The 26767-nt window shown below is 38.6% G+C and overlaps 1 protein-coding gene across 1 annotated transcript in view; it reads right to left on the reverse strand.

The window, feature by feature from the left end:
* Positions 1-26767, reverse strand: part of LOC114872106 (U-scoloptoxin(05)-Sm1a) — a 51184-nt gene that overhangs the window by 8322 nt on the left and 16095 nt on the right. Inside the window, exon 2 of the mRNA XM_029178908.2 lies at positions 13752-13882. Within this exon, the coding sequence (XP_029034741.1) occupies positions 13752-13882 (131 nt within the window). The remainder of the gene's footprint in view (positions 1-13751; positions 13883-26767) is intronic.

A 26767-nucleotide genomic window follows, 5' to 3' on the forward strand; every position in this document is an offset into this window, starting at 1 on the left:
CATTTAATGTATATCGCGGAATGAAGTACCGCGAGGCGAGAACCACGAACCGTCACGGGTCCAATATAAATTCAAATTTCCTCGTTCCCATTGTACCCTCCTTTTCGCCGAAGCGAGCGATTACGTGGCGCGGATTCGGCGGCTACGGTGTTTCGATTCCACTCCAAAAATTCGATCTCGATCGTTACGTTTTCAAAAGAGCAATCATCGAAATCAAGGTACGATCGACCTCGTTTCCTACCTGCACGCTTCGTTGATCGATAAAAATCAGTCGAATTCAATGAAACTTGAGCGTCGAATGGAACCACGATTAATTCGTTTAATTGACGTGACGAGACGAATTAATTCGTCGTTCGAACGACCCACATTTCGACATTTACCAACGTATTCTTGAATCTATATCCTGGATTTCGTCTAAAATTACCGTTTCATTCGTTTATGTTAATTTAAAGAAACTGTTTTATTTATTAAACGATCGAATTAATCCAATTAGTAAGTTGGAAAGCAGTTTGTTTCGTGAAATCTTCTAAGTATATTTTTTTACCACGGACAGTATCTCTTTGTGCCTTTATTTAGTCCTTTTTCTTTTCTCTTACTCATTGTTAGTTTGCATCCTCGTTCAACCAGATTCGAGAGTTAAGCAGATTAAGTCTTAAGAAGCGGAATACAGATGAAACTCGCCGTGCTTCTCTTCTGTTTGTTTCTGGAAATAATATAATCGTCCGTATTGCAGAGAGAACCTCGAGAGGAATCCTCTCATTCTTTCCCAAAGCGGTTTCGTATTCTTTTGATTCGATTAAACGTCGGTCACCAGATTTCACGCTTATCAAACCTGTGAACTTCCACCGAAGACGACGACTCAAAATCGATGCAAATTGATCGAACTCTCCCGGATCGGCAAGTGGCGAAATTGAATTACTATTTGCGTATTCGACGAGATTGAATATTTAGATTTCACGGATTTTCACGTCGACCAGAATTCGTCTTAAACGAAAATGAAGAGAAAAATTTAGTTAAACTAAAATTATTTTAAAACTTGTATATCGTTAAAATATAAATTTAAGAAATTTTCTCAAGTGAAATTTCATCGTTTTTAGAGAATCGAACACATTTGTCGACGAATCGAAGTGTATCGAGCAAAACTCCGGCAACGTTTCTCCAGGCTGTTATTTCCAATTCGAACGAAATTACTCCAATTTCCCGTAATAAAGCGTAGAAAATACAAGATCGAGAAGGAAAGGAGAGGAAGAGGAAAAAAGGTCGTTCGATTCTCGAGTTTCGATGTGCTTCGAAGCCCGGAATTTGAGATGCGAGTATCGATACCTGAGAGAGGAGCCAGCACCTATCGGTGCTCTTTATCGTCGCCCTTGGCGGTGTTCGCAGTTTCTTAAGTGCTTTACGAGCGTTCAAAGAACGCCTCGGAACCGGAAATTGGGAACTGCCTGTCAGTTGAAACTTCGAGCCCAAAAAACAACCGGCGATCGAACGTTATTGCATAGCTGAGGACGATTTCTCCTTGTTAGCGAAACATTCGAATAAATTTTAAGAAGAAATTCACCGATTTAAATATTAATTGTAATTCGATAAAGTGAAAAAGAAAAATAAACTATTATGATAAAATTTTAGTCATTTAAACGTTGCCTAAATCGATAAAAGACTCCTTTTTAACAATATACGATGATAGAAGAACATTTGAGAAGCTGATGCATTAAACATTAACTCTACGATGAATAAATTCTCTTCAAGAGGATTATGCACCCTCCACCTGCTCTTAGTGGTACAAGAAACAGCCTATAAACAAGAACACGTATCTCAACCACATTTGCAAGCTGTTATACTATAAACGCGGATGATAACCAGCTAAGTTACTACCTAAAACAATTTAATGGAGTCCATGATATTTTCTAGCGTCTGTCTTGGAGACGTTTAAACGCGTCGCAGGAAAGCAGCCAACCCATGAGAGCGAACAATTAACGGAATGGCAACAGATGCTCTGAGGAATTTATTTTCTCAGAGAACATCTGCGTGTTGGATTCTCTTATTGTGTTAAATTGCGGTGGTATAAATTCTCGGCAGGAGAATCTCTTGGTCGCGTATGAGTTGTGTGACTCAAGTGACTAAGATTTCATTATGAAAAAATTAATTTTTAGTTGGAACGATGTTGAGGGAAATTTTGATTCCTTGGGAGTTGAGAAAAATTTAGAATTAGAAGCATTAGGGTGATTAGGATTTTTTGGGGGTGGGTCAGGTGCTCTATGAATTTTAAGACTTTAGAATTTTTAAATTTTAGAATCTTAGAATTTTAGAATCTTAGAACTTTAGAATCTAAGAATTTTAGAATGTTGAAAGGGCTAATCCATATTTTTTGAGAACCATCTGCATATTAGAAAAATTGAGTATAGTAGTAAAACATCCTCAATATGATCCGAATAAAAATCAGAATTGGACAGAATTTGTTAAATCTGAATGTCAAAGGGGGAGCACCGTTTTTATGACTGAGACACGTTTGCCCTGCTTTATTTTCATACAGGAGCCAGAGCTCCCAGGGGAATCCAAATGTTACCTCGTTGTTTCTCAAAGCTGGATGATATAAAGACGAGAAGCGGTGGGCGTGAAGCGGAAACGCGATCACAAAAGACGTCGATCACCGAGCCGAAGGAACATGAACGAGTATTCCGATCAAAAAGAGGAACGAGTAGTGGGCAAAGGGAAGAGTTTTATCTGGCACGCAAAGGAACCGAGTCTGGAAGGGCGAATTTTATCGATGGCTGCTGGATTCCGATCCGGATGCTCCCTCTAATACAGGACTCGGAGATTGAAACGTTTACGAGCCCAGCAAACATCGTGGCAAGAGGATTGCTTGGCTTTTAAGAAGCTCGATTTTTTGAAGAATTCAGCCTGGAAATTTGCATTTTATTAAATTCTTTCAACGACTCAGTTGGAACTTGTGTTACAACCGGAGATATCAAAAGCCGAAGGGTGTTCAATTTTTACCGAAAATCTTCTTTGAAAAATTAATCATACGATAATGATCACATTTTTATCTGACAATGGTAGATCTGGAAGATTTGAATGAATTTCTGATTGAATTTGTAAGGGAAATGGAAGAATGCGAGGAACGTGAGATTGGCTAATTATTTCACCATGAAACGTGAGCCAAAAAACCACGAAAACCGACGCCAGATAAATTCTATCCGGGAACTTTAAATAAGGCTCGCGAGTGGTTCTAATATAATTCTATTTGCACCGGTGGAATTTAAAGGTTGATCATTCAATTTTGCGGTGAACCGAAGTTTATCATGAAAATCGTCGGTGAATATAATTAATATGTTCAAAGGCCAAATATCCAGGCGGTGCACGCGACTGGATTCACCCTAATAACTCGGTAAATATTGATTCCACTGGATTCGTTCAATATTGAACATTCTGTTTGAGTTCTCTTTATTTAAGATGCTTGGGTTTCTTGTCGTAACAAGTTTCGTTTCCCCAACATACCCAATTAAAATAAATACCATAGAAAAATTGACGAAGAAGATTATAAAATAGCTATTTGATTGTAAATTTCGTGGATTAATTTAAACGGGTTAAATTCCAACAAAATATTTTACTTAGCTATCCTTGTTTTTTATGGAGAAACTATTAAGATATGGGAAGATTGATCGACGTATATGTAACAATTATTAATTGACAGTAGTAAGGGTAGTCAGACATATGAACAGTGGCTGACTGACAGCGGCAGACAGCAGAACAGCTTGTCGATAGTTCTAACACCAGCTGATCAATCGACTATCGCATACGCCTTCGTGTCTGATTACTTAAGGGAAATGGACAAATTTCAGTGAAATCAGACAACCAATAGCTGTCATCGTACCATTGACATCTTGAAATTAATGTAACTATTATATGTAGGTTACACTGCCATTCAAATTCCAAATAGTACTTAGATTTCTCCAATACCCAAAAGTTATCCCCAAACGTACAAACAACCCTTTGGAAAAAAAATCTGGCCCAGAAATCTCTGTGAAACATTCGCAACCCTCAAAGAATCCTCAAGCAAACAGAGAGATGAAACGAACAACCCTTGTCATTCCAAACGATATTTCCCGTTTCACAGAGGCCTCGTCGAAGCCCAACCAGCTATCGCAGAATCACGTGCGTTTCGTCATTCGATCCTCGACTTGCTGTGTTTGCGTTTCCTACCCCCGTGTTTCCACGAGACGTTGTTCGAATGCGTATCCCGACCGAGTCAGGATTTCCTCTCGAGCTTGCACGCGCTTTAACTAGCAAACAGGAATCCACGGCTACCGCACAATGCAGCCACTTCATCGTGTACGTCGAAGTATTCGAAGGAACCGGGGCTGGCACGAGGGGGTGAGCATCCCCCGTTTCACCACGGAAACTTTGATTTCGATTAAACTTTGTCAAGGAGAGGAGACGCGTCGGTAATAGTTATAAATTCTTCTTGGGGATCTGTTTTCGGGGATGAAGCGAACTAGGGTGGACGGAATTTTCATCTTCTAATCGTTTTGGAATATTTTTTTTTAAATGGAAAATTGAAATATTTGAATATTTGTCCTGAAAAACTAAAAGGCTAATTATAGCCATTATTTATAGGTCAATGTTTTATAAAAAATACTAGACGATAATCTTTTATCGTTTATCCTCAAGTTTCTGCCAAAGTTTCAGCGTTGAAAGCAACGAGCAAGAGATTTCGTAGTCGATTTCCTCAGGGAGTTTCGAGTTTGATGCGCGAAAATGTGTCCTCGTACCGATTCGAACATCCCCGAAGAAATTTCAATTTGTTACGAATTTTCTTGCGCACCAGAAAAATGCCATTTAACTTGGGAAACTGTTTCGCGAATAGTTTGATGAGACAACCGGAAGGAAATCCTAGAAATAGTTTCCTCGCCGAATGTTACGCGACACGTTCACGCGTTACCCCTTTATTTTGTATCATCGCGTCAATTACGACCTGTGGAATTGTCTTTTCGGCGAGGAAGAAAAAAATTGAAACGTATAAATAACGAGAGGCTGGCCGCGTTTTACGACTTCAAAGCAAAACGAGAGCGATCGCGGTGGAAGAATTACACGGTCCCTTGGATTTTCGAAACGACCCGATCAAAGTGGCGTGAATTGTTTCAATAATAAAATGCCATGGAAAAAGGTTATTGGAAATGGTGTCCGTGCAATTCGACTAAAATTAGGCGTTCGAATTTTAAGAAATATTAGATGCTTGAATATTCTATATTTCAAATGAACTCATTGTAAGAGAAAGAGCATCCATCCAAGAGAATTTCTGTCCAAAAGGCAGCTGGAAGCGTTAAAGGGTGTGCAATTTTCGTCGCTGGAAAAGGGAACGTCGTCCAAGCTGAAGACAAGGGACAAAGGCATTTAAAATTTCAAGCACCGATGAAATTCCGCTCCGACATGAAAGTAATTTCTACTTTCTGCCGGCATCTGGCAAAAGACGCAAAGAAGACGCGTAAACGAGTGACGGCCAACTAGGGGATGATTTATACGTCATGCAGTAGCTCGAATCATGCTGAGTGCCTTCATCAGCTAGAGCAATCCTGCATGACGTGGTCTGAAATGGTTTCACCAAGACAGACGAGATAATGGTACCTATGAAATTGTTACGGATGACGTTTGAAATATTAGATTTTGGAGGACAATTCTCATCGCCAGTTTCTAATTCTTCTGAACTGGTAGAAATATTATCATTGCAATTTAATTATAAACAAATTTACAGATAAAAATGAGAAGAGCATTCCAGTCTAATAAATCAAGGAAAAGCAATAAATCATCTAAATCTCCAGTTTATTCTAAATAGAAGGAATAACTTCTCAATTTCAGAATACAGCCGAGCTATGAAGTAGCTTACTGGATAAATCGGATTATGTGTATCAGTGATGATACACCGTGTTTCCATCTATCCTCACAAAACCTTCGAAAGAACGAAATTGCTGTATCTTTTCGATACAAGAATTTTCTCCATGGTGTCTGGATAATCGATCATCAGGCAGCCAAGATAGAGATAATCGACTATCATTGATATACAACTTGAACAATATCGAATGTCTGAGTCTTTAGAGGCTGATTGATTAAGATTGATTAAGCCCTTAAATTTATTTAAAATTTCCTAACACGAAAAATTCTCGTCTGTTTAACTTTAAATTTTTAGAGCAAAGAAATGTAGAAAATGGAATAAGTACATAGTGAGTTTCACGTTCTTTTTATCAGTAAAAAAAGAATAAAAATAAAAATAGATTTCATCAGAGACTCGGCATCCACTAAGAATAAAAGGTGGGTTCTTTGTAAGGAAAGTAGGGTCGAATATGGACGAAACAGCCATTAACCTCTTTGTGTGGGTGCAAATTCTCAGGCGTATCCATTTCCACCCCCTTAAAGAGCCACCCCATCGCGTCCTTCCGACGCGAAAACAACCGAAACTCGATATCGAAGGAGGTCCTGCGGTTGCTTCGTCGTTCGATGAGCGAACACCTTAAGGAAATTCGAGCAGAAGAAACTTTGTCATACAACTCCGACGTCCCACACGATGTTTCACCGAAGCAAAATTTAAATAAAAAATTCACATTCCAAATTTTCAATTGGAGCTTAAAAGTTTTAGCTTATCTAAGTGCCAGCTTTGCTGACTCAAATAAATAAATAAAAATTTATTTTTATTCGAGTAAATAGAAATTTGCTAATTTATCCTTCTAACTAATTCGTCGAAGCTACGAACGTCTTAACGCGGTTAACCCTGGACATCGAATCTCTTCAGCATTCACAAAAGCATTCCTCAGCATCTTCTAAATCCGTTGGAAACGGCAGAAAGGGTTCACAGTGAAACGAAGCTGCCGGTAATCTCCAGCACACGAGGATCGTGACAAAGAAGAAAACGAAGAAACAATACGTTGCCGAGAAACGCGATAAGGATCAAGGAAAAGCGACATGGAGACGGTTATTTCCTTTTTTATTTTCTCTCTTTCTCTCTACCGAACTGGTTCCAGGCGACGGGTATCGCACGACCGAAATGTTTTATGCATTAAAACACGGGAAATGGAACGTGGAAAAAATCTGCAGCCGGAAAATCGTGAGAGGCTGGCTTGTCGCTTTGATATCGTTTTTCTTCCCTTCTTTACCCCTCTTTTCCTCTTTTCATTCCATCAACCTTTCACTCGACTGTCAACGACCAAGTTTTTCCATCGATTTTCTTTGTTTTCTCCTCTTTTCCATTCTCATATGTGGCGCGCCAATGATTAACGAGATTGTAACCGATTCAAATATTATATCATCCTTGTTTGTAAATGATTGGATCATATTAAGCGTGCAAATTGAAATTAATAGCATTTAAAATTACTAATATACTGATTATAATTGAGAATTATCAAAGAACGATGTAAAATTACTAATTTTCAAATTGCAATTGATGGCCATGCATGGGCGCCATAAATTTTCAAATTTCCAAATTGCTATTAATACCAATCAACATACACCGTGAAATTACAAATTTTCAGACTGCAATTAACAGCCATCAAGGTGCATTATAAAATTATAAAATTTCAAGTTTACATCGAAATACAATTTTTTAATCAATGGAACTGTTAATTGACAATACGCGATTGAAAAATATATTATTTAAATTTTGCTTACGTGATTTATTTCCTATACTTGTACGTGGCTCAGTCACCTTGCGAGTGATCGAATAATCGTTCGCGACAATTAGCCGCGTATATAAGTACAAAAAAAAAGGTACGCTCATCGTCAAAACCACGAAACGTCTCCTTTCGAATTATTGTAAATCGTTGAACGTTTTAAGCTGTGACCAATCCGACGATATTTTTCTCGGTACACGTTTAAGCGTCGCGCAATCCACGGAACGAAGCACAGAGACGCGTCTGAATGGAAAAAAAAAGAAAGAATGGAGGGTTGAATCGCGAGGGGGTGTATCGACGATTCCACAAAGTCGCATGAAACGTATCGCGGAGCAAAGGGACGATAAAGAAGCATTGTAGCAGGCTTTCAGCATGCTCCTACGATGCTTCGTGAGTTCACGGGTCGCGTTTTATTCCGCATAAAAGTATCACAGAGAACAGAGCTTCCTCACAGGGTCGGGCATTTCCTGGATCATTCACTTTAATAATATGCAACCCCTGTTATTACATTCGCGCTTATATCATAATTTTTAGTAAGCTTTAAGCTTTAAATTGACGTATTGCAAACAGTATTTCATGAAACTTTTATGTCATGAAATTGTGTCTAACTTTTTATATACCAAAATCGGTCAATGTTCGATATAATTGATAACCGTTCATTTTGTATTAAAAATATCCCTGGAGCATTTATGCAATTAATTTTATTAAAATTTAAGCTTTAAATTGATGTATTATAAGCAGTATTTCATGAAACTTTCATGTCATGAAATTGTGTCTAATTTTCCATATACCAAAATCGGTCATTGTTCGAAATAATTGGTAACCGTTCATTTTGTATTAAAGATATCCACGAGGCATTTATGCATTTGTTTTCATTAAAATTCAAGCTTCAAATTGACGTATCGTGAGTGCTATTCCGTGATACTTTTATGTCATGAAATCGTGCCAGACTGCGTTTCGAAATCAACCATTTGATATACAATAACTTAAAGTTACTCAAATTTCGAGGAAAAAGAATCGAAATAAAGCAACGTGGCTTGTACTTCAGTATACACACATCTTTTTTTCTGTTTATTTTACTGGGACCTTCGGAATCCTTCCAACAGTTTCCTTGCCGAGCGCATCTACGTCTCTCCGAGAGGAAGCTTTGCCTCGTGTTTTCTTTCGCGATTACCTCGATATCGAACGACCTATAAATCATCCGAATTTCTATCCAGAGAAATCCCCTCGCCGACATCCCCGTTGCAAATAACAGCGAAACGAGCTAGTTTGATTTAGGGTTGGATAGGGGCGGAGATTGCGGTGCCACCACAGCAGCTGCATCGTCGAAGAAAGCAATCGAACGCGTTGATTAAAAGTGGTACACGTGTTTTCTGATATACACATAGTGTTCAACAAGGACGGTTAAAGATCAATAAAAAAAAAAAGAAGATTGCGCGACATACGATCATTCCAATAACCAATCTGACAAGACAACAATAGATTTTTTAATCGAAACGATGCTTTGATTAAAAATTATTCCTTTGATTAAAATCGGGTCGAAAGATGAAAGTAGTTTGTATAATAATTCCTGAGATTAAAAGAATTTTTTAATATAAATTGAATCACGGTATATATGAAGGTGTAGTGTTTTGGGCAAGATAAAAAATATCAGGATACACACGTTTCTTCGTCTTCCAGGACATATGGTACGTACTGGTGCATCCCATAAATATACAGCGACAATATCCCCTTGGAAACAGATGGCCCGACTTATGAGCTGTTATGTGTTTGCATGTTTGATGCAACCGTGAATTTTTTACCTCTCGCGATGGAGGAACAGACAAATGGAGGTGTTAAGATATCTAAAAAATTTTAAGAAAATACAGAAAGGTAGTATGAAATAAAAATAAAAATTTGGTATGTGTCAAAGTAAGTATCAAAAGAAAATTGAAACTTGGTGCACTTAAGGGTAGAAGAAACGTTTCTCGAGAAAAGAAGATCGAAGTAAATTGGATCGGTAATCGAATCAGCAATTGACGGAATTACACCATGGAGGAGTACCTGGTGCTTCTTGACCATAGATTAAAACCACCAGTTCACAGTTGCGATCTGCTTGTTCGGAGATCGATATAAATTGGATGAAAGGAAGTGTTGGCACGCGAAACGTCGCTAGCGAACGGTATAATTAATTTCACTTGGTAATTAGAAATAGACGGATGACGAAGGTGGTGGAATTTAACGGGCAACCAAGTTGCCAGAAGATCCTGAGAGATTCTAATGAAATTGGAAATTTAGTGACGTGGTTGAGTGATATTTGATGTTTCACCCTTGGAACTTAGGAAAATTAGGAAAATTTCAGAATTAAATAAATCTCAATCGGGAAAATTTCGAGCTATAAAAATTTCCAAATTTTCAATTCTGACAGCTCTGTTTTGGAATTATCGAGAAAACAGAGGCGGAAGCCGTTATTTCCATCATATTATTTCCTATTATCACAGCCGCACGGAATCGTTTCCATAAAAGGGGCGTTTCGTTTTTGCACTCCGAATGAATCGGGTTTAACGAACCGTAGAGAAAGCGGCCTGTTGAAAGGGGTAATTATTTGAGCGGCAAAACATTCGAAGCTACGATCTGGTTCGTATTAAAATACATTCAGAAACGAAGTCGAAACGATTTCCTCACGAGTGGCCCTTGTTTACCAACTGGACGTCGATTAAAGCCCGATTCAAGCCCGAACGCTCGTTTATCGGCTCGTCGTGGACCGGAAACAACGAAAATTGCGAGGCTCGTTAACGAATCGGACTTAATTCGCGGCTTGGATTTGGTCTCTTCGAAAAATACTTCTTTCCTTTTATTCGTTTATTGATTTTACGCGAATCAATGTTGATTGTTTCGATTCGAGTCGAGTCAAAATAATAGAAAAACTAGAACCATATCTTTCCAATAAATTTGGAAAACTGATAAATCGCAAGCTCGGAGGTACAGAGGCTTCTGTGACCCATGAAGGAATCGTCAGCGACTTGAGAACGAGATTCCATCTTCCACAGACCGACACAATTCATTCCAGAGATTCCAGGCCCCCTGTGAATACTGGAATACCGGTACAACGTGGCAGCCAGATTTCCAGATAGCCGATTGATACCGATAAAGAGACGGATTCGATCGCTGGAAATCGGCTTGGTTATCGACTATTCCTCCATTCGGAGGAATTTCAGATTTCAGATTCCAGATGGAAAGAATCATCCTCCTCTACTGACCTAATCGACATACCAAAATTTTGAAGTATTCAATTTGAATTGGTGTAATTTTATCCAATCATCCTCCTTAATTTAATTATTATAGATTTCTAAATAATAAAATTTGTATTTAGAAAAATCCTAAACATCAATAAATATGAATTAATTAATTTTGGTAATTTATCTTCAATATTTTTTACCCCAAAAAATCACGTTCTATTTAATTGATTAAATAAGAAATAATGAAGAAGAATCTGGACAAAGGACATCGAAAGCAGCTGGATTTCTCAGGGATTTCTTCGTTGGTCTTTTTATCGTATCTTTCCCTGTCCATGAATAATTCCATGAAGCGTGATCAGTTTGAGAAGGAGGATCGATGGTATCGAGATGCTTCTTGAAATATTTCGAACCCAGTGGATTCCGGTTTCATCGACTCCGAACCGTGATTCAATTGAGTCTGACCATCTGGAATATTTATGGGACACCATTGGTTACGGGAGAACAGACTTCAATGCGAAAAGTGAGATCGATTCGGAAGCATTGTCGATCCACGAAGTAGCTTCGTTCTGGCTACAGCTGCTCGTTCCGTTCCAATAATCGTCCAATGAAACTTTCAAAGTCTTTCTTTATATTATGATTGGCGGAGTAATTTTCATTTGATTTAGTGGATAAACACTGAGCCTTGTTATTCTTTGGAAGATTTGTAATTTGGAAAATTTTCTGCTCAATTTACTTCCAGTTTGAAATATTTTTGAATTGGAAAAATTTTAATAGACGTAATTCCACATAGGGAAAGTTTCATTCTGTACAACTAGAAAATTCCCAGTTTGAATAATTTTAGTGCATATCATTTGAAGCATGGAAAATTCCGAATTTGAATGATTTCCAATTTAGAAAATTTTATTACACAGTAATTCAACTATGGAAAATTTCAAAATTGAATATTTCACGTTTTCAGCTTGGAATTCGGATAATTTCTATAACTAGAAAATTCCCAATTTGCTAAATTTTAGTGCACGTCATTTCAAGCATGGAAAATTCCAAATTTGTATGATTCCCAATTTGGAAAATTTAATTTAATAATTTTAAAATTAAATAATTCCAGATTTCCAGCTTCTAATTTGGATTCCTGAAATACCTAATTCCAAAGTTTGTCATCTGAAAATCTTTTATGTATAATCCCACGCACGTCAATCCAACCCTCTTAGAAGGGTTTAAACTGCTTCTATCACCTTCTCCTCCTCCCAAGACGCATCAAAGAGCCCGCATGCCAACAATTACGTTCACGAACAGTTGCTCGCATTGGAACAACGACACCGTCGCACAAATCCCGCGGGAATCCTCAAATGTACACGCTCGACAGTTCGATATTGGAGCAGCAAAATGTTAATTAATACCCGCCAGATTCAACCTCTTGGCACTAATTTGGAGGCCACGTCCGACGATGGTGCATTAGCAATAATATGGTCATCCTAATGATCGTCCTATCCGAAGCAAGTGAACAGAGATTGGAGATAATCAACGATTCTCAATTAAGAAAATTCTAACTTATGGAATTTCAAATATGGAAAATTTCAGAATTGAATAATTCCGACTTGTGCTGACCAAAGAGAATCCTAATATTTCCACAAAGAGAAATAATTGAGTCGAAGAAGAACGCTTTTACGTTGATGAAAATCAAGACACATGGCTCTGTTTTCGATAGCCGAGCCAATAGGAGGACTTAACAAAATTCATAGAATAAGTTTAATATTTATTAATAATGGAAGCGTAGAAGAAGCCGACTTATTTCGAGGGATACGCGGAGTCAGCTGCCTGTGGCGAGATGAAAATTGAATGAAAAATAGCAGTAACGATACATAGGATACATAAAAAGCTCGACGATCGCGTGGGATAGCTTTCAGGCTAATGAAAATGAACCTTAAATATGATTCTGATCTTTGTCCGCGCTTTCGGTGGATGGAGATTGCGAACTTTTTGCGAAACGATCAAGCGAAAGCTGAAGTACCCTTTGCAGAGTATGAAAAACAGATCGAAGTTAATTTTAGTCTATGTTAAAAATGGAATCTATATTTTTAGCTTGGTATATTTTTGTTTGAAAATCTTCTCACCGAACTTTATATATTTTTACGATCGTGGATGCGATAGAGTTTGAAAAGAATAGAAATGATCCGATTCGTATCTCATTTTCCGATTCGCTTTTCAAGAAATTTTTACGAGCAACGGAAATCGGAGATCCTAAACGCAAGCTGGCAGAACCGTGTCGGTCAATCTGTTTGCTAAATCCGCATCGACACGAGGATGAATAACACGAGTTTGGAAGAGTGTCAAACGATCTTTGGCGCCGCGACGCGACGTCCAACTCTTTTTTTCGCGATTCGAGATCGTTGCTACCCGCGCTTCCAGTTCACCGAGCTTTTCTATCGAAGATTTCCTTCCAAGATATTTTTCTTTCGAACAATTCTTTTAGAACGTACGAGGCAGAGGTGGAACTTTTTCCTTCGGCTTTAAAGGGGTATCTGATGGCCTGCTATTGACAAGCGATGATTCTTTTCATATTTCTTTCACGTTAAAAAGTTTATGGTGTCGTTCACCAGTGATCAGCGAAATTTTGTTCCTATCCCGTGTAAAATATTCTCTATTACGGGATTATTTCACGAGAAACCGGAAGACAATGAAAAATCTGCAGCAGCTTAGGGAGAAATCCACTATAGTAACTGTTTGAAATATTCATGGGGTTGTACGTCGCCGTAGCGGGTCACCGGAAATGTTAGGAAGAATACAACGAGCCTGGACGTTTCGCAATTCCTGTCGCGGAGAGGAATCCGGTTATTTCGCAAGTGCTCTACGTTTACGAGAACATATGAGATCTACTTACGATGCACCACTCGACCGACGATGGACATTCCTTCAGATGCATGTGAGCGGTGTAATTGATGCACGGCGTGATGCTGCCGACTCCCTCGTTGTACTGTCCGCATTGGTAACATCTGATACCGTGTGCGACCCCTGAAACAAAAAAGGATTCAAAGTCAGTGACAAGATATAAAATATTTCACAAATTTAAATTTAATATTTTAGGAGGTGGTGCAATCGAAGGGTTAATTGTGAAATAACGGAATCAAAATTAAGGAAATTAATGAAACTTTTGGAAAAATATTTTAAAATTTAGAGAATAAAAATTTAATGAAACGTGAAATTAGATTTGAATTATTGCTATCTCAGTGAAGTAATCAGCGAATAAACTCTGTGGCTTGGACGAAGAATTTCACACACGCATTTCCACGTGAATTAATGAACGAACGATGTGTTCTCTCCTAATTACCATAAGAGCGGAAGGAGGCCACCGCGGCGATAAAAGAAGCGGCAACGAACGCGTTACACTTCGATAAATCGAGTGTATTATACCTTTTTCAGGCCGTCGCGTCGGCTCGAAACGTGCAACGCGTTTGCCTCATGGAAAATTGCTTGCGAAAGTAGAAATTAGAGACGCGTGTAGCTTTGATGATGAAGAGGCCGCGAACTTTTCAAGCAGCTTTACCGACCAGCTTTCAACCCCCCCGGTGCCCTGGCCAAAGACACTTTGAACGAAATCGAAGCAACAGTGATCAAGTTTGTTCGAAAAACACGAAAAGTATCGTTGTTGCAAACTGTAAGACTTGTAAAACCTCTGAACATAAGTTTTTGTAAATTCTTGTAACTTAAAATTGAAAATAAAATTCAAAGTATTTATTTTTCGACTACTTTGAAAATTTTTTAACTTTATTTCCCTTGCAATAAATATCATCAACTGCTCAATACTTGCATAATAAAAAATAATATCGACGATTCAAAGAAGAATCCGCCGCAGTTTCTGTCCCATTATTATAAAACAGAGAAGCAACACGCGTTCTATTGAGAAAACGACAAACTTTTAAACGAATTTCGTACACATTCTCGACACGCTTTCGACAACTGGGAGGTTCTCCATTGAATATGCGTCTTACTCCATCGAAAGAAAACGATACACACACACACAACTACGAAATAACAGAAGCTCTGCAAAGCTGATTTCCTGGGAAGGTTGTAGAAACAAAGTTTCCCTATCGCTTTGGTCCTCGATATTCGAGGATTCCCGGAAACAGAAACTCGAGGTTGGTCGAGAAACGATAGTTTCCAAGCGAGACGGAAGAGATATACCCGGGTAAAAGAGTCGTAACCGCGGTTTCTTCGGCAACTTCCAAGCCAACACGCGAATTTACGAGGAACGATTAACCGTTTTATAGGCCGTATCAATTTTCACGTACCATCGGTTCTTTCTAATTAATTCCTAGTAAATTAACTAGAATAATTTATTTTAATTGTTAGAATTATATTAAATTGAATTTATCGAAATGTTTAACAGCACTCTGAAAAGCAAACGAATATTAACACGTACAGAAGAATCGTACGACGAAAAGGGCGAATTGTAGATGAACAATTTGCGACATTTGAGAAGATAATGGACGTTCTTTGGCGAACTTAATACGTTGTGGGTCACAATGGTCCCCGACCGCATAACTCAGCAGATCGTCCTGGTCTCTTGGCAATTAACGTGTTAATTTTCTGCCAGCTAGAGTTCACTGCCAGATTACAATTATAATAACCGAGTTTGAAATATTCAAGTTTAGAAAGTTTCAAAGCACACAAGTTTCCGGCAAGTTCAATTGAAACTTGTTATCAAAGGTTATCGGAATTCAAACTTAAAATTCTAGTGGGATAAATTAATATGATATCGTATAAAAATATTTAATTAAAAAAAAAAAGAAAGTATTTTTATAAGAACTATTATTTTGATAGTTTTAGAAAAGAGAATTTGTTGAAAATTTATCCTTTATGTTCAGATTTTATTACAGAAAGGAATGAAGGGTATCAAGAATCACTTAATAGAAATTACATACTATAATAGCAGACAGTGTCAAATTGTTAATGAGCGACAGTTCCGGTTGGAAATCCGCGGCTGTAATTGCGGTGTTTCGAGGGTGTCCGACTAGTCATTGTCTCGAACTACTTGCTACCAAGTTCAAATGAAGTATTGATCACCCTAGCGGAGTTATGCGTCTGACTAGTTGAATACTTTGATGGAGTTACCTTAGCAATTAGTCGCCTCTAATATTTATTATTGGTTTCCAACGAAATAAGAAAACTTTTATCATTGTACTCCAAATGAGTCTGATAATACGCTGACCTATACTACTTAAATACTTAAATAATCAGTTTTACTCTTCTTTGACGTCAAAATTTATATCATTTTCTCTATGTAGGGATATACAAAAGCTTTTTTTTCAATAATATGAATTATTCAATCAATAAAACAATCCTTTGAAAATTTATAAATCTACTTCTCTTTGATATTCCATCAATTTCTTTTTCAAACTTCCAATATAAATTAACAAGTTTCCTTCAAAATTCAAAAAACATTATTTATATATGTTTGTTACATGTTACATATAAAGATCAGCATGGAATATCGAGTCACAGTGAAGGGATAAAAATTCAGGAGACACAAAGGGCTGCGTTTTCGAAGCGACAGATAATCGTAACTTCTATCGCGGCGAAAAAATTTACGACGACGCAGAATGAACGAGAGCGTCGCTTCATCGGGGTTATCGTTGAAAATGTAGGGGAAAGAGAGGGTCGACAAAAAAATGAACGAGGAGTAAATCAAACGGCGAAGGGTGAGAGGAAAGAGCGACAAGATATACTGGTCCGTCCTCTGGAAATTTACAAGCAATATTTTCCTGGCTGGCGAGAACTAGAAGCTGGGAAATTTTTGCCCCTACATTTTCCCAGCGCCGTGGAAAAGGTTGTATTCTTTTTTGTGGGATGCACCTGTCCGACCAGTGTGAAATATTCTCGCGTTTACCTTGGCCAGAGATCACCTGCCAATTATTAAAGTGCTTCTGAAAACGATGTTTCTTGGTCAACCGAGATTTATGGGCTCCTATCTTGGAATTGAACTTTCGTTCGAAAACTTTGGACTGTGTGTTGAAACATGGAAGATTACAAAAGGAATGATTCCCAATTAGGAAGATTTCAGTCTACCTAATTCTAAATATGGAACATTTCTAAATTGGGTAATTCCAAATTTCTAGCTTCGAAAGTGGATAATTTTCAAAATTAGATGATTCCCAATTAGGAAGATTTCGATCTAGATAGTTGTAAATATGGAAAATTTCAAAATTGTGTAATTTCTAGCTTTGAATTTGGATAATTTTCAGAATTAGATGATTCCCAATTAGGAAGATTATTTATCTAGATAGCTTTAAATATGAAAAATTTCAAAATTCAAAAAATTCCTCCCTACTTAATCATTTGTATAAAAATTAATTCCAACGTTTGATCAAAAATTTTCACAGAATATCAAAGTATTTCAATACAATTGCCAGGGGATGGACTTTTTCATTGCCTATCTATTCCTAGAATTATTCTTCGTTTCGTGAAAATGGAACGGACAAGCGAAATAATCGGAGCACCCTCTGACACAGATAGCTCCAACGAATCAAAACGTGATTATCTTCGTTTATCAAGTTTCATAATTTTCATGCCACTGAAACGGATCTGGCAATATTATTCCAGCATTATCAGACAGGGTAAGAGGACTTTGATAATGAGTTAAGAGGATTCAGAATATTGCAGCTGGGATGAAATTAAAGAAGTATTTAAAGAAATTTTATACTCGTTCCACTTCTGTGTTTGATGAAATAAATGAAGAGTTATTTTCAAATCAATCTATTATACAAGCTGAAGGAAGAGTAAAATAAGTTAGTTAAAAGAACTTATACGATCACTTGGTCTGGGGAAACTTTATCCACGAACCAATAAGGTTTATTTGTTGGGGAGGATTGGAATCGAAGCTATGAAGGGTTGGTGTGGTGACAAGGGGTGAACTCTGAAAGTTCTTTGAAAATTCTTTTATCGAATGCTTCTGATTGTAGTAACATTTAATTGAACTGGTATCATGAGATAAAATTAGAATTTTTTGTATAAAGTATATTTTCTTCGAGGTTTAAACTTCTCCGGGAATTTCTAATATTAAATTTGAGCTCAATTTAAGGGCAAAGTTTAGATAGCCAGTTTCAATGATTTTCATTTAACGATTGGCTCGTTTCCTGGTGGAAATTTAAATGGAATTCGTAATTTTCGTTTCTCCGGGACAGCAAACAGATACGATGTCATAAATTCAAGAGTCTCTGAAGGGCAGTGTGGAAACTAGTTTCTAACAGTTCTTGGAAACCGATGCGTCTGTTACATAGAATTCTAGGCTTCCAAGAAAGTTTGTATCGAGGCCAAAGTTTCCTTTACCAAACGTTCGACAGGGGACCATTGCGTCCCTTGTCTGGACGAAAGGATTAAGGATAAAATGAAAGAGCATTTTCAATTGTAAGACATATCCTGCAATGCTAAAAAATTGATACTGAAAGTATTTGTAAGGAACACGTGATTGTTGAATTTGATTTTGAATTTTCTTTTCGAAGCAAAGTGACGGAAATTGATCTTGATGTCATAGGTGGTCATGGAAGCCACGCAGTGTTAACGCGAAAACTTTGTTCACACAGCGAACAGTTTGCGAGTAATTCGAGGTTAGCAAGTTAGACGACAACGGGCTTACCCGAGAGAAATAGGTGGTAGAAGGTAAACGTGACAGCGAAACCTGTGGCGAACCTAGTAGCATTCTTGTTTCACAGGAAATCGGTCTAGGGTTCGAATCTCCAGAGACAAATTTGTCCTGATTTTCACCCTGATTTCATTCAATTTCTTTGCGTGTGAAAGTTACCATGGAAGTACCAAAAATCAATTTATTAATTTTAATAATAATATAATTAATACCTTGATACCTAATATCTTAAAACTGATACCAATATCATTACATACCCCAATACTAATATTAACACTAATTATTTTTATCACAAGAAATTAAAAAATTCACACCATTCATTCCCCGAAAAGCAACATAAGCTTTGAAAGCATCAAATGACACAAAACCTTCCTAATACAATAAATTTGATTCGACACGATTCCAATAATCCATTGGAAATCGAAGGAAACGGAGGAGCAAAGGAGAATTCCAGAGCCTCGGAAACTAGAGGAAGATGGTTGAAAAGCTTTCGTCTTTTCCCGATGAAACAGGAATTCCTCGAAGGGTAGTTGCAATTCCGTGGCTGGAATTCCTGGCTGTCGAAAGTCGACTTCCCATACGGGGAATTTGAGCCACCACGTGTCAAACTTCGCTCTAATGAAGAAGCATCGTCGGCTTGGCTTCATTAGAATTCAGTTAAGCCCTTAGGAACGTCGTGGAAATGTTTCGTCCCTTCGAGGGTTCGAGATAGCAGAATCAAAATAGCAGAAACTTTAAAGGAATAAAAAGAAAGTTTAATCTCGTTTCCAACAACAAGATCATAGAGGAACAGGAGGCAAGGGTGTTTCCTGTTTCTCCAAACTTTTCTTCCGGTAATCCGTAAGTAAATCTCTGGATGCTGGCGCGACAAATTTCTTCTCAATCCCCGAACGAGGAAAAAAGATCGCAAATCCTGGCTTGATTCGGCCAAAATTCGCAAAGTTCTCAGTGTCGAAAGAGTTCGGTAACTTCCAAATAACTTGCGGGAAATAACGGACCGAGTTGCCGGCTAAGTTTCCCTGCTGACTCGACGAAAAAATAGAGAAACTCGAACGTAACGTTCAGCCAGCTCGTAAATGCAAGAAACCTATTACTCTTCGGACAGTCGAATGTCCTCGAAGAAACTGTTTTCTATCTCGAATCTATTCTAAAAAAGATTCTTTAAATTCAGCAGAAAGTTACAGTTCCAAATGGTATCAAGAATTAATCTGGCATACTTGGTAAATTGATTCCGATTACTGTGCATTAATTTCCTTGCTTCGCAAACAGTTTCCTAAACGTTCGATCGTGAAATTCTCTGTTTCGGGGTAGCAAGCGTGGCAAGTTTATAATTCGAGAAGGGTATCGCTCGTCGAACTACTTAAACCTTCGCTTTGCGTTCCAATGTCGAAAGTTTTAATTGTAATCGGCGCGCGATCGATCGACACTTCCCTCAAGAAGTTAACAGATTGCTGAAACTATTGTGCCTGAAACTTTGTATATCGAATTCACGCCCTCAATTTTTCATTAAACAGCAATTAAATTCTGATGAAATTTTTTTCTCGAATTTCTGCCGGCATTAATTAATGCTTTTCTCGATGACATTTAACGAGATACGTGGTTTTTAGAGTCATCTGCGAGCACCGGACGTATCTCGATGGAGGACACCGAGCCAAGTAACGTATATCACCGAACAAGCAGATAAATCGAGCTAACTGACCGTGAAATCAAGCCCTAAAGCGGGCAACCTTCATTTCGCGACGAACTTGCAGCGGTTTCGCGATCGAGCCACACTCGTGCATCAGCGGCTCGAATCCGCGACTAAACTGATCGACCCGTCGCTCTAGCAACCCTCGAAATTGCCTGACTCGTCGGGATTAATTCGTTGTTGACTTTGGAACCGAGCGTGGGCCCTCGCATAAGCCTCCTCTTCAGTTTTCCATGAATTTCCACCGAGATTTACCGGAGAACATTGTCAACATCAATTCACAAAATAACTCTGTCAATTTTGAAAATATACCAATGAAATTTAAACAGCGTACATTTTTGCGCTCATTCTCATCAAGAGAAAAAAATTAAAAATTCATTTGGTGCTGCGATGAATTGGTAGGAAAATAAGGAAAGTCATATTAGCCAGGATTGAATCCCGGAAACTTCAAACAATTTTTTATATTTTTTTATTATCAAGAAGATTTTTTCCCGTGTCGAGAGGAAAAGTGAACTAATTTCCTCAAAATATTGAGGAAATTCATCGTTTTACCCCCTACGTTCTAGGTAGCGAGAAGTCGCAGTATTAATAACCTAAGACTATTCAAACGTGCCCGGCAACTAGCACGAAAGATGGCGAACAAGAGGGTGCCACTTAGTGGTCGTTGGATGGCAGCAACCCCCGAGGAACGATATTCAAGTGGGCACCGTCCGTGTTCCCGTGGCCAGAGATTCAGATTAGTCACGGATCTGCCGTGGGCAGGCTTCTTCTTGTTCTTCTTCTGGCACCCACTCTGTTTTTTTTTTTTTTTTACCTACGAACCTCGCATTCTGCTTCGAGGATCCTTTGAACCAAATGCTTAGCCAGCTAATTACCTATCTCGGTTTGTTACACTGTCGGGGAGGACACCCCCGATTCGTCAAAAATATTCGACTGTTTCGAATATGTCTCTGATTGGGGCCGATAATCGGAAGGAAATGGAAAAATGAATGAGAGAAGTGGACGATACTTGACACAATTCTCTACGACAGCTTGACTTTGCTCGATCGACATGACCGACCTCTGGTCTTATCCCCTTGACGAGATTCCTTGCACATTCAAGGTCCCAAGGGAGAATTTTTCGTAATTGAATCGACGGGGTTGAAGACACCCTTTTATCCTCAGGGCTGGTTTTGAGCTGAATTTTATATCGGAAGAAGATATTTAGAAAATGAAACGGCATATCAGTTAAATGAGAGAATCTTACAGAAATAATAAATGTGTAAATTTGATTTGATTTTAAATTGAAAGATATCTAATAGAAATAATTTAACACTGTAATGACACAAATATCAGTATTAAATGAATTTCTTCGACAACAATAGATGTAACGCTATTCACAGATATTACACAAGCGATTTAACACGCATAATTCTCCCTTATCTAATCCACGACCCTCTACTTATCAACCTAACTGCAGTAGATGGATGTACTCGGACAAGATGCCGGCTGACCATACACGAACCATATCTACTGCCACGATTGGACCCTATCCCATCTGCAGCCCGTGTTCTTCCCTCTACGCTGTCTGACCACATTCATCCCTTACTACTGCCATGGCAAGCTGCTTCCAGATTATCCCCTTCGATTTTCAATAACCATCAAACAGAATCTTCGAAGGAAACTTTATTACTACTTATGTGTCGATCGACCATCGATATTCGTTCAATAATTCCAGAGAAATTAATTTTTCGCAAAGTATCAGGAAAATTTTATCTCTCGACAGTTTCAATTTTCTATTTCTCGAATAATGACATGGTTTGGAATAATCAGTCGGCTCGAGAATAAGGATGATAAGTATAAAATATTTAGCTCGAGGTCTGGAATTCCACCTGACCGTACGGACGGACAGGGAGACGAGCGTCGCGACGCGGGTACATCCCCGGCTCTCAGCAGCATGGGGTCACATAGCACCCCTGCATAGTGGTCATTGCGGTAGCACGATGCTATGCGGCTCTGTACACGTACACCAGCACACATAGACAGAATCGAAGAATGGAATCTTCGAGATTCGAGATTCCACGTAGTTGTCGAGATTGTGGATTGAAATCTGTCGATCGACCTACGATTTATTTTACTATCTTTCCTTAAAATGAAAATTCCAATTTTCCTGAAGCTTTTCAGACCGATAACACACTTTGCGCATCCCATGATATTATGATAAATAGGAGATGTAGAAAATAAATTAAACAACGGACCATTTATTTTCCTGGATGAACAGTGCATCGCAATTTTAGAAAATGTAGTAATCATATTATCTTGTATTACGTATACGTGTTTCCATTTTCCTACGTGTACTGATAACAGCTATCAGCTGCGTAGAAATCCCCGAGCATCGGGACGATTCCAAAAAACCTACTTTTTTCCTAGCAGAAACACGCTACCAAAGTAATATTTATTCATGTTACGAGCTCGATGCAAAACAAGAGATCCCATAAAAGAGATGGGCAATTTTTCCCCACCTCGAAAATGACGGTACGAGGGGAACGATGAGAGAAGAGTCTTTGACGTTTTTTGAAGCAGCTCGTTCGTGTCGATAGCACGGAGAATGTATCTTGTTTCTATATGGACATTTCAAGTTTGTATAAGGGAACTAACTTCATTTTAAACATTCGAACTTCCATTTATATCATTTACAATATTGCTGCACGTTTGGAATTATTGAATTTTTAGCCAAAGTATAGCGAATACGAATACGAAAGATAATTAAATTGAGGATGTTTGCATTTGACGATCCATTTTTCATTTTCAATGATTGCCAAGGGTGAACCTAGAAGACAGGAGAATAAAAACAAGTTGCCTTACTTGATTTCCCACGAGTGTACCAACTTAGAAGGTTTTTCCCTTTTTTTCTTAATAACGTAAAATTTTACTGTTACAGTCTGCTATTTTACTCGGTGCAAACAACAGTTGGGGTAATTATATAGTTCGCTAGTTTATTAATTACGAACTGTTTCAATTTGCACTCGTCACTTTGAAAACTTACCGAAACGAGAAGTTCTCTGTTTTAAAAGTATTTTCTTAAAATCGTTCACCTTTGAAGGGAAACCTCTCAGCTCCTCTTTTAGAAAAAGAATGACTTCTGACCCTTAAACGAATCGACGTTGCACAAAAGCTTACGCTTCGACGGACGAAACTTTTCAAATGACTAAGAAACGTTCCGCGACGACCTTCTCTTCGTTAATTAATTAACTTCCTTAATTCAGCCACGAACCTAACTTTCTTGCTACGCGTGTCTCGATTACATTTATCTTTCTTTATTCGATGGTAAAAAGGGGAAGAGTAATGTTCACCGGAAAATGTACGAATTGTCCCGCTGTCTTCAACGACATCGAAAAATGTATCCCATCGAAACCTACAACCAACTGAACGTTAAATCCTGCGGCTCGAGAGTGTGCCATTATGGCTTGGCAATATCATTGAGCTTCGATCTTTTCTAGTAATAAAAGGAAATAGATCTCCTAAGGATGATAACCTACTGTAACACCTGCAACTGAACACGAACAGCGAGATACTGTTAGAAACGTGGCTAAAGTCATTATAAATGTCACGTTCAGGATTCGAAAGGATTTATCATAAACAAAGATTCAAAGACGATAAAAATTTAGTATAAATTCATTTTTAAAATTTCTCAAATTTTACTCAAAAATGAAAAGTGGAAGACATTATTATTTTCAAGAAAACTACCCCCTACTCGTTTATAATAATTGATTGAATAACGAATTGGAAAGGATGAAAGAATGAGAAATAATATTGTAATTTATTTTTCCATCAGTGCAAGTTTCAATATTCAACCCCTAAAATCTGATTCTTCTGTTCGATCCGGCCTCTCGGAGGGGTCGTAAACACGGCTGGTGTGCTTACGCTTAGTTCAGCTAGCTGATTCATATTTCGAAATCGCATTGTCCAGTCGCACGGAGGGGTAGTAACCAGCAAGCAAGGGTAGGACAGACATAGAAGGGGGTGGTACGGTATTTTCTGCAAACCAGAGCCACCGAGCGTCCCCGGTGCGCAGAGGGTGCATTCACTATTCACCTATCTGGGTCAGTTTGCCCAACCCCAGCCGAGGCCTCGACCCTCCGCTTCGAAATCCTGCACTTCGGCTCGGCCAAAGCCTCCACCCTCTTTCGAGTCGCCACCCTCTACCCCCTTCGTTCTATGCTCAACCCTCCTTCCACGGCGTCCTAACGATGTTTTTGTTTGCCAGACCCGACCGGGCGACTCGAAAAAGTTGTTCGTTCCGGATGAACACGCTTCCAGCGAAATTTCCATCGGCTTAATCGGGCCGGGAAAACGGGGACTGCCGAAGTCGTGGTATTTTTTATTTTTTTATTTTCGTCTCTGACGGTGGCTGCTTTCCTTTTTTTTTTTTAAGACAATTTTTGAGCGGGGGTGGAAGTTTGTAGAGTAGAAAATAAATTGTTCCAAAAGTTTTAATCGTTTGTAAATTTTGTAAATCGCGTTCCTTTCTTCTATTTTTTCCTCTAAACCCACCCACTAACCATCCACTATTATTACGTAGAAACACCCCGTAAGTACATTTAAGAACATAAGTTTTCTATAGACGTCGAGAGACGGATTTTCAGCTTCCTTCGACCATGTTTCTTCAAGGGTGACAAGCTTCCGCGAACGACGATGTGCAGTTATCCTAACGACACTCCTCCTTGATGGAATTTCCAGCAGCTTAGCAGGTGGAAGGAAAGACGAGTACAAGGGCGTAAAAGTTCTCCATCGTTGGTGTTTTACGTGACAGGATTTTCGCCCATGGTTTTATGGAGACTTTTGTTCCTAGCTAGCCGAGGATTTTACGATCGAGAGACGTAAAAAAAAAGGAGGACCAGCTGTTCTTCACACGGGAACACGAGGAAATGAATTCCCGTAAAAGGCGTGGCCGAGCTTAATTGCTCTAGTGAGGTCGCCTCTAATTTCTTACCAACGAGATGCATTTAATTTCGACGATTGAGAAATGGGAAACGCGAAAAATGCGCTTCAAAGCTCTCATTATTTCCTTTTTCTACACTGTTTCAACTGTTTCGTGCGATTATACAGAAATGATTCTTTTGAACAAGGGAATTGTGGATTTCTCTTTGTGAAAATCTATTTCAAGATAATTAGAAGAATATAAAAAATGACCTTAATGAGACAAATTTTTCGTATTTATGCTCTACTTTGAAGTACTTGATTTTGAAACGTAGAAAATTCATGACATAAAAGGATCGTCATATAACACCTGTGATGTAGTAATTAAAAGCTTAAAGCTTAGAGAAAATGACAATATAAATTTTCCAATATTCATTTCATGGATATATTCTTCCACAGAAGAAAAGAAAGAAAGACATCAACCCATCCGTTGCCCCAAAACAATTTACCCAATGAACCAAAATAATCGTTTACGCACCACCCCATCGATCGAACCATCACCCATCTAACCATTAATCGATCCTCTGGTCCATTTCAATCCCACGTTTCGAAGAAACGAAAGGATCGAACACCATCTCACCCTGGAAACACCACCCCTAAAACGAATACGTGCATGAATCAAAGAGTGGCGGAATGTCGACGGAGGGCGGTGAGAGGGGTAAAATTGAGCGGTTGATTCGCAGCCAACGAAAAATCCAACGGCAGCCAGCCGATCTAGCAATTCCTGTCGTGCACGTCCTTTATCCTCAACGATCTCCGTCCCTGTGTTATAACGCCTCCATGTTTCTCGGTGCGTGGAGCATCAACGAAGAAGGGTTGCTTGGCAAGAGAGGGTGGTTATCCTCGACGTTTCCATTTCCATCGTCGAAGAGATTCGAGGAGAAAGGGATGAAGAAGGGCGGTGGATAAAGGAGACAGGTTACAGGGGTGGTTGTTGAAGAGAAAGGGTTGCAGAGACGGACAGATTAGCTCTTTACCATGGTACGATTTAATCTCTGCCCGCCGCAGGCCTCGAAACCACCCTCTACGACCCCTTGCCATGCCCTTCATCTTCGCCGACCCTCGTTTCGTTTATTTTTATTCATTTTTGGAAAAAGTAAATTGTCAAGAAAATAAAGTAATTCGTATGAAATTCAATATCAGATGACTTGGAATATCTAAGAATAGAAAGAACAAAATTGATCTTCTGTGACCTTCTTCGCCAACCCTCGTTTTAAGCTTTGGGTCTTGTTTATTTTTATTTATTTTTGGAAAAAGAAAATTGTCAAGAAAATGAAATAATTCATATGAAATTGATAGTCAGGTGACTCGAAATGTCATCGAATAGAAAGGGCAAAATGTATGTAGGACAGAAGATTAAAAGACACACTTCCAAGAGAAAACAATATTCTACGTGACAGTAGACGCCTAGGTGACGCTTCTACATTCTCTAACACAACGACAGATTTTCCTCATTAAACGTCAGCATCTTAGCAACTTCCAGCATTTCTCTCCTCTCGCAACTAGAACATTGAAATTTCCACGGATATAGTCCGGCGAAAAAATGCCGAAAGTAACGAATGAGAATCGTTCCGATTCGGCTGGGATTTCGCTTGGTTTTCAAGGGAAAGTT

Source organism: Osmia bicornis, chromosome 9 (genome assembly GCF_907164935.1).
Source record: "Osmia bicornis bicornis chromosome 9, iOsmBic2.1, whole genome shotgun sequence".
Lineage (NCBI taxonomy): Eukaryota > Metazoa > Arthropoda > Insecta > Hymenoptera > Megachilidae > Osmia > Osmia bicornis.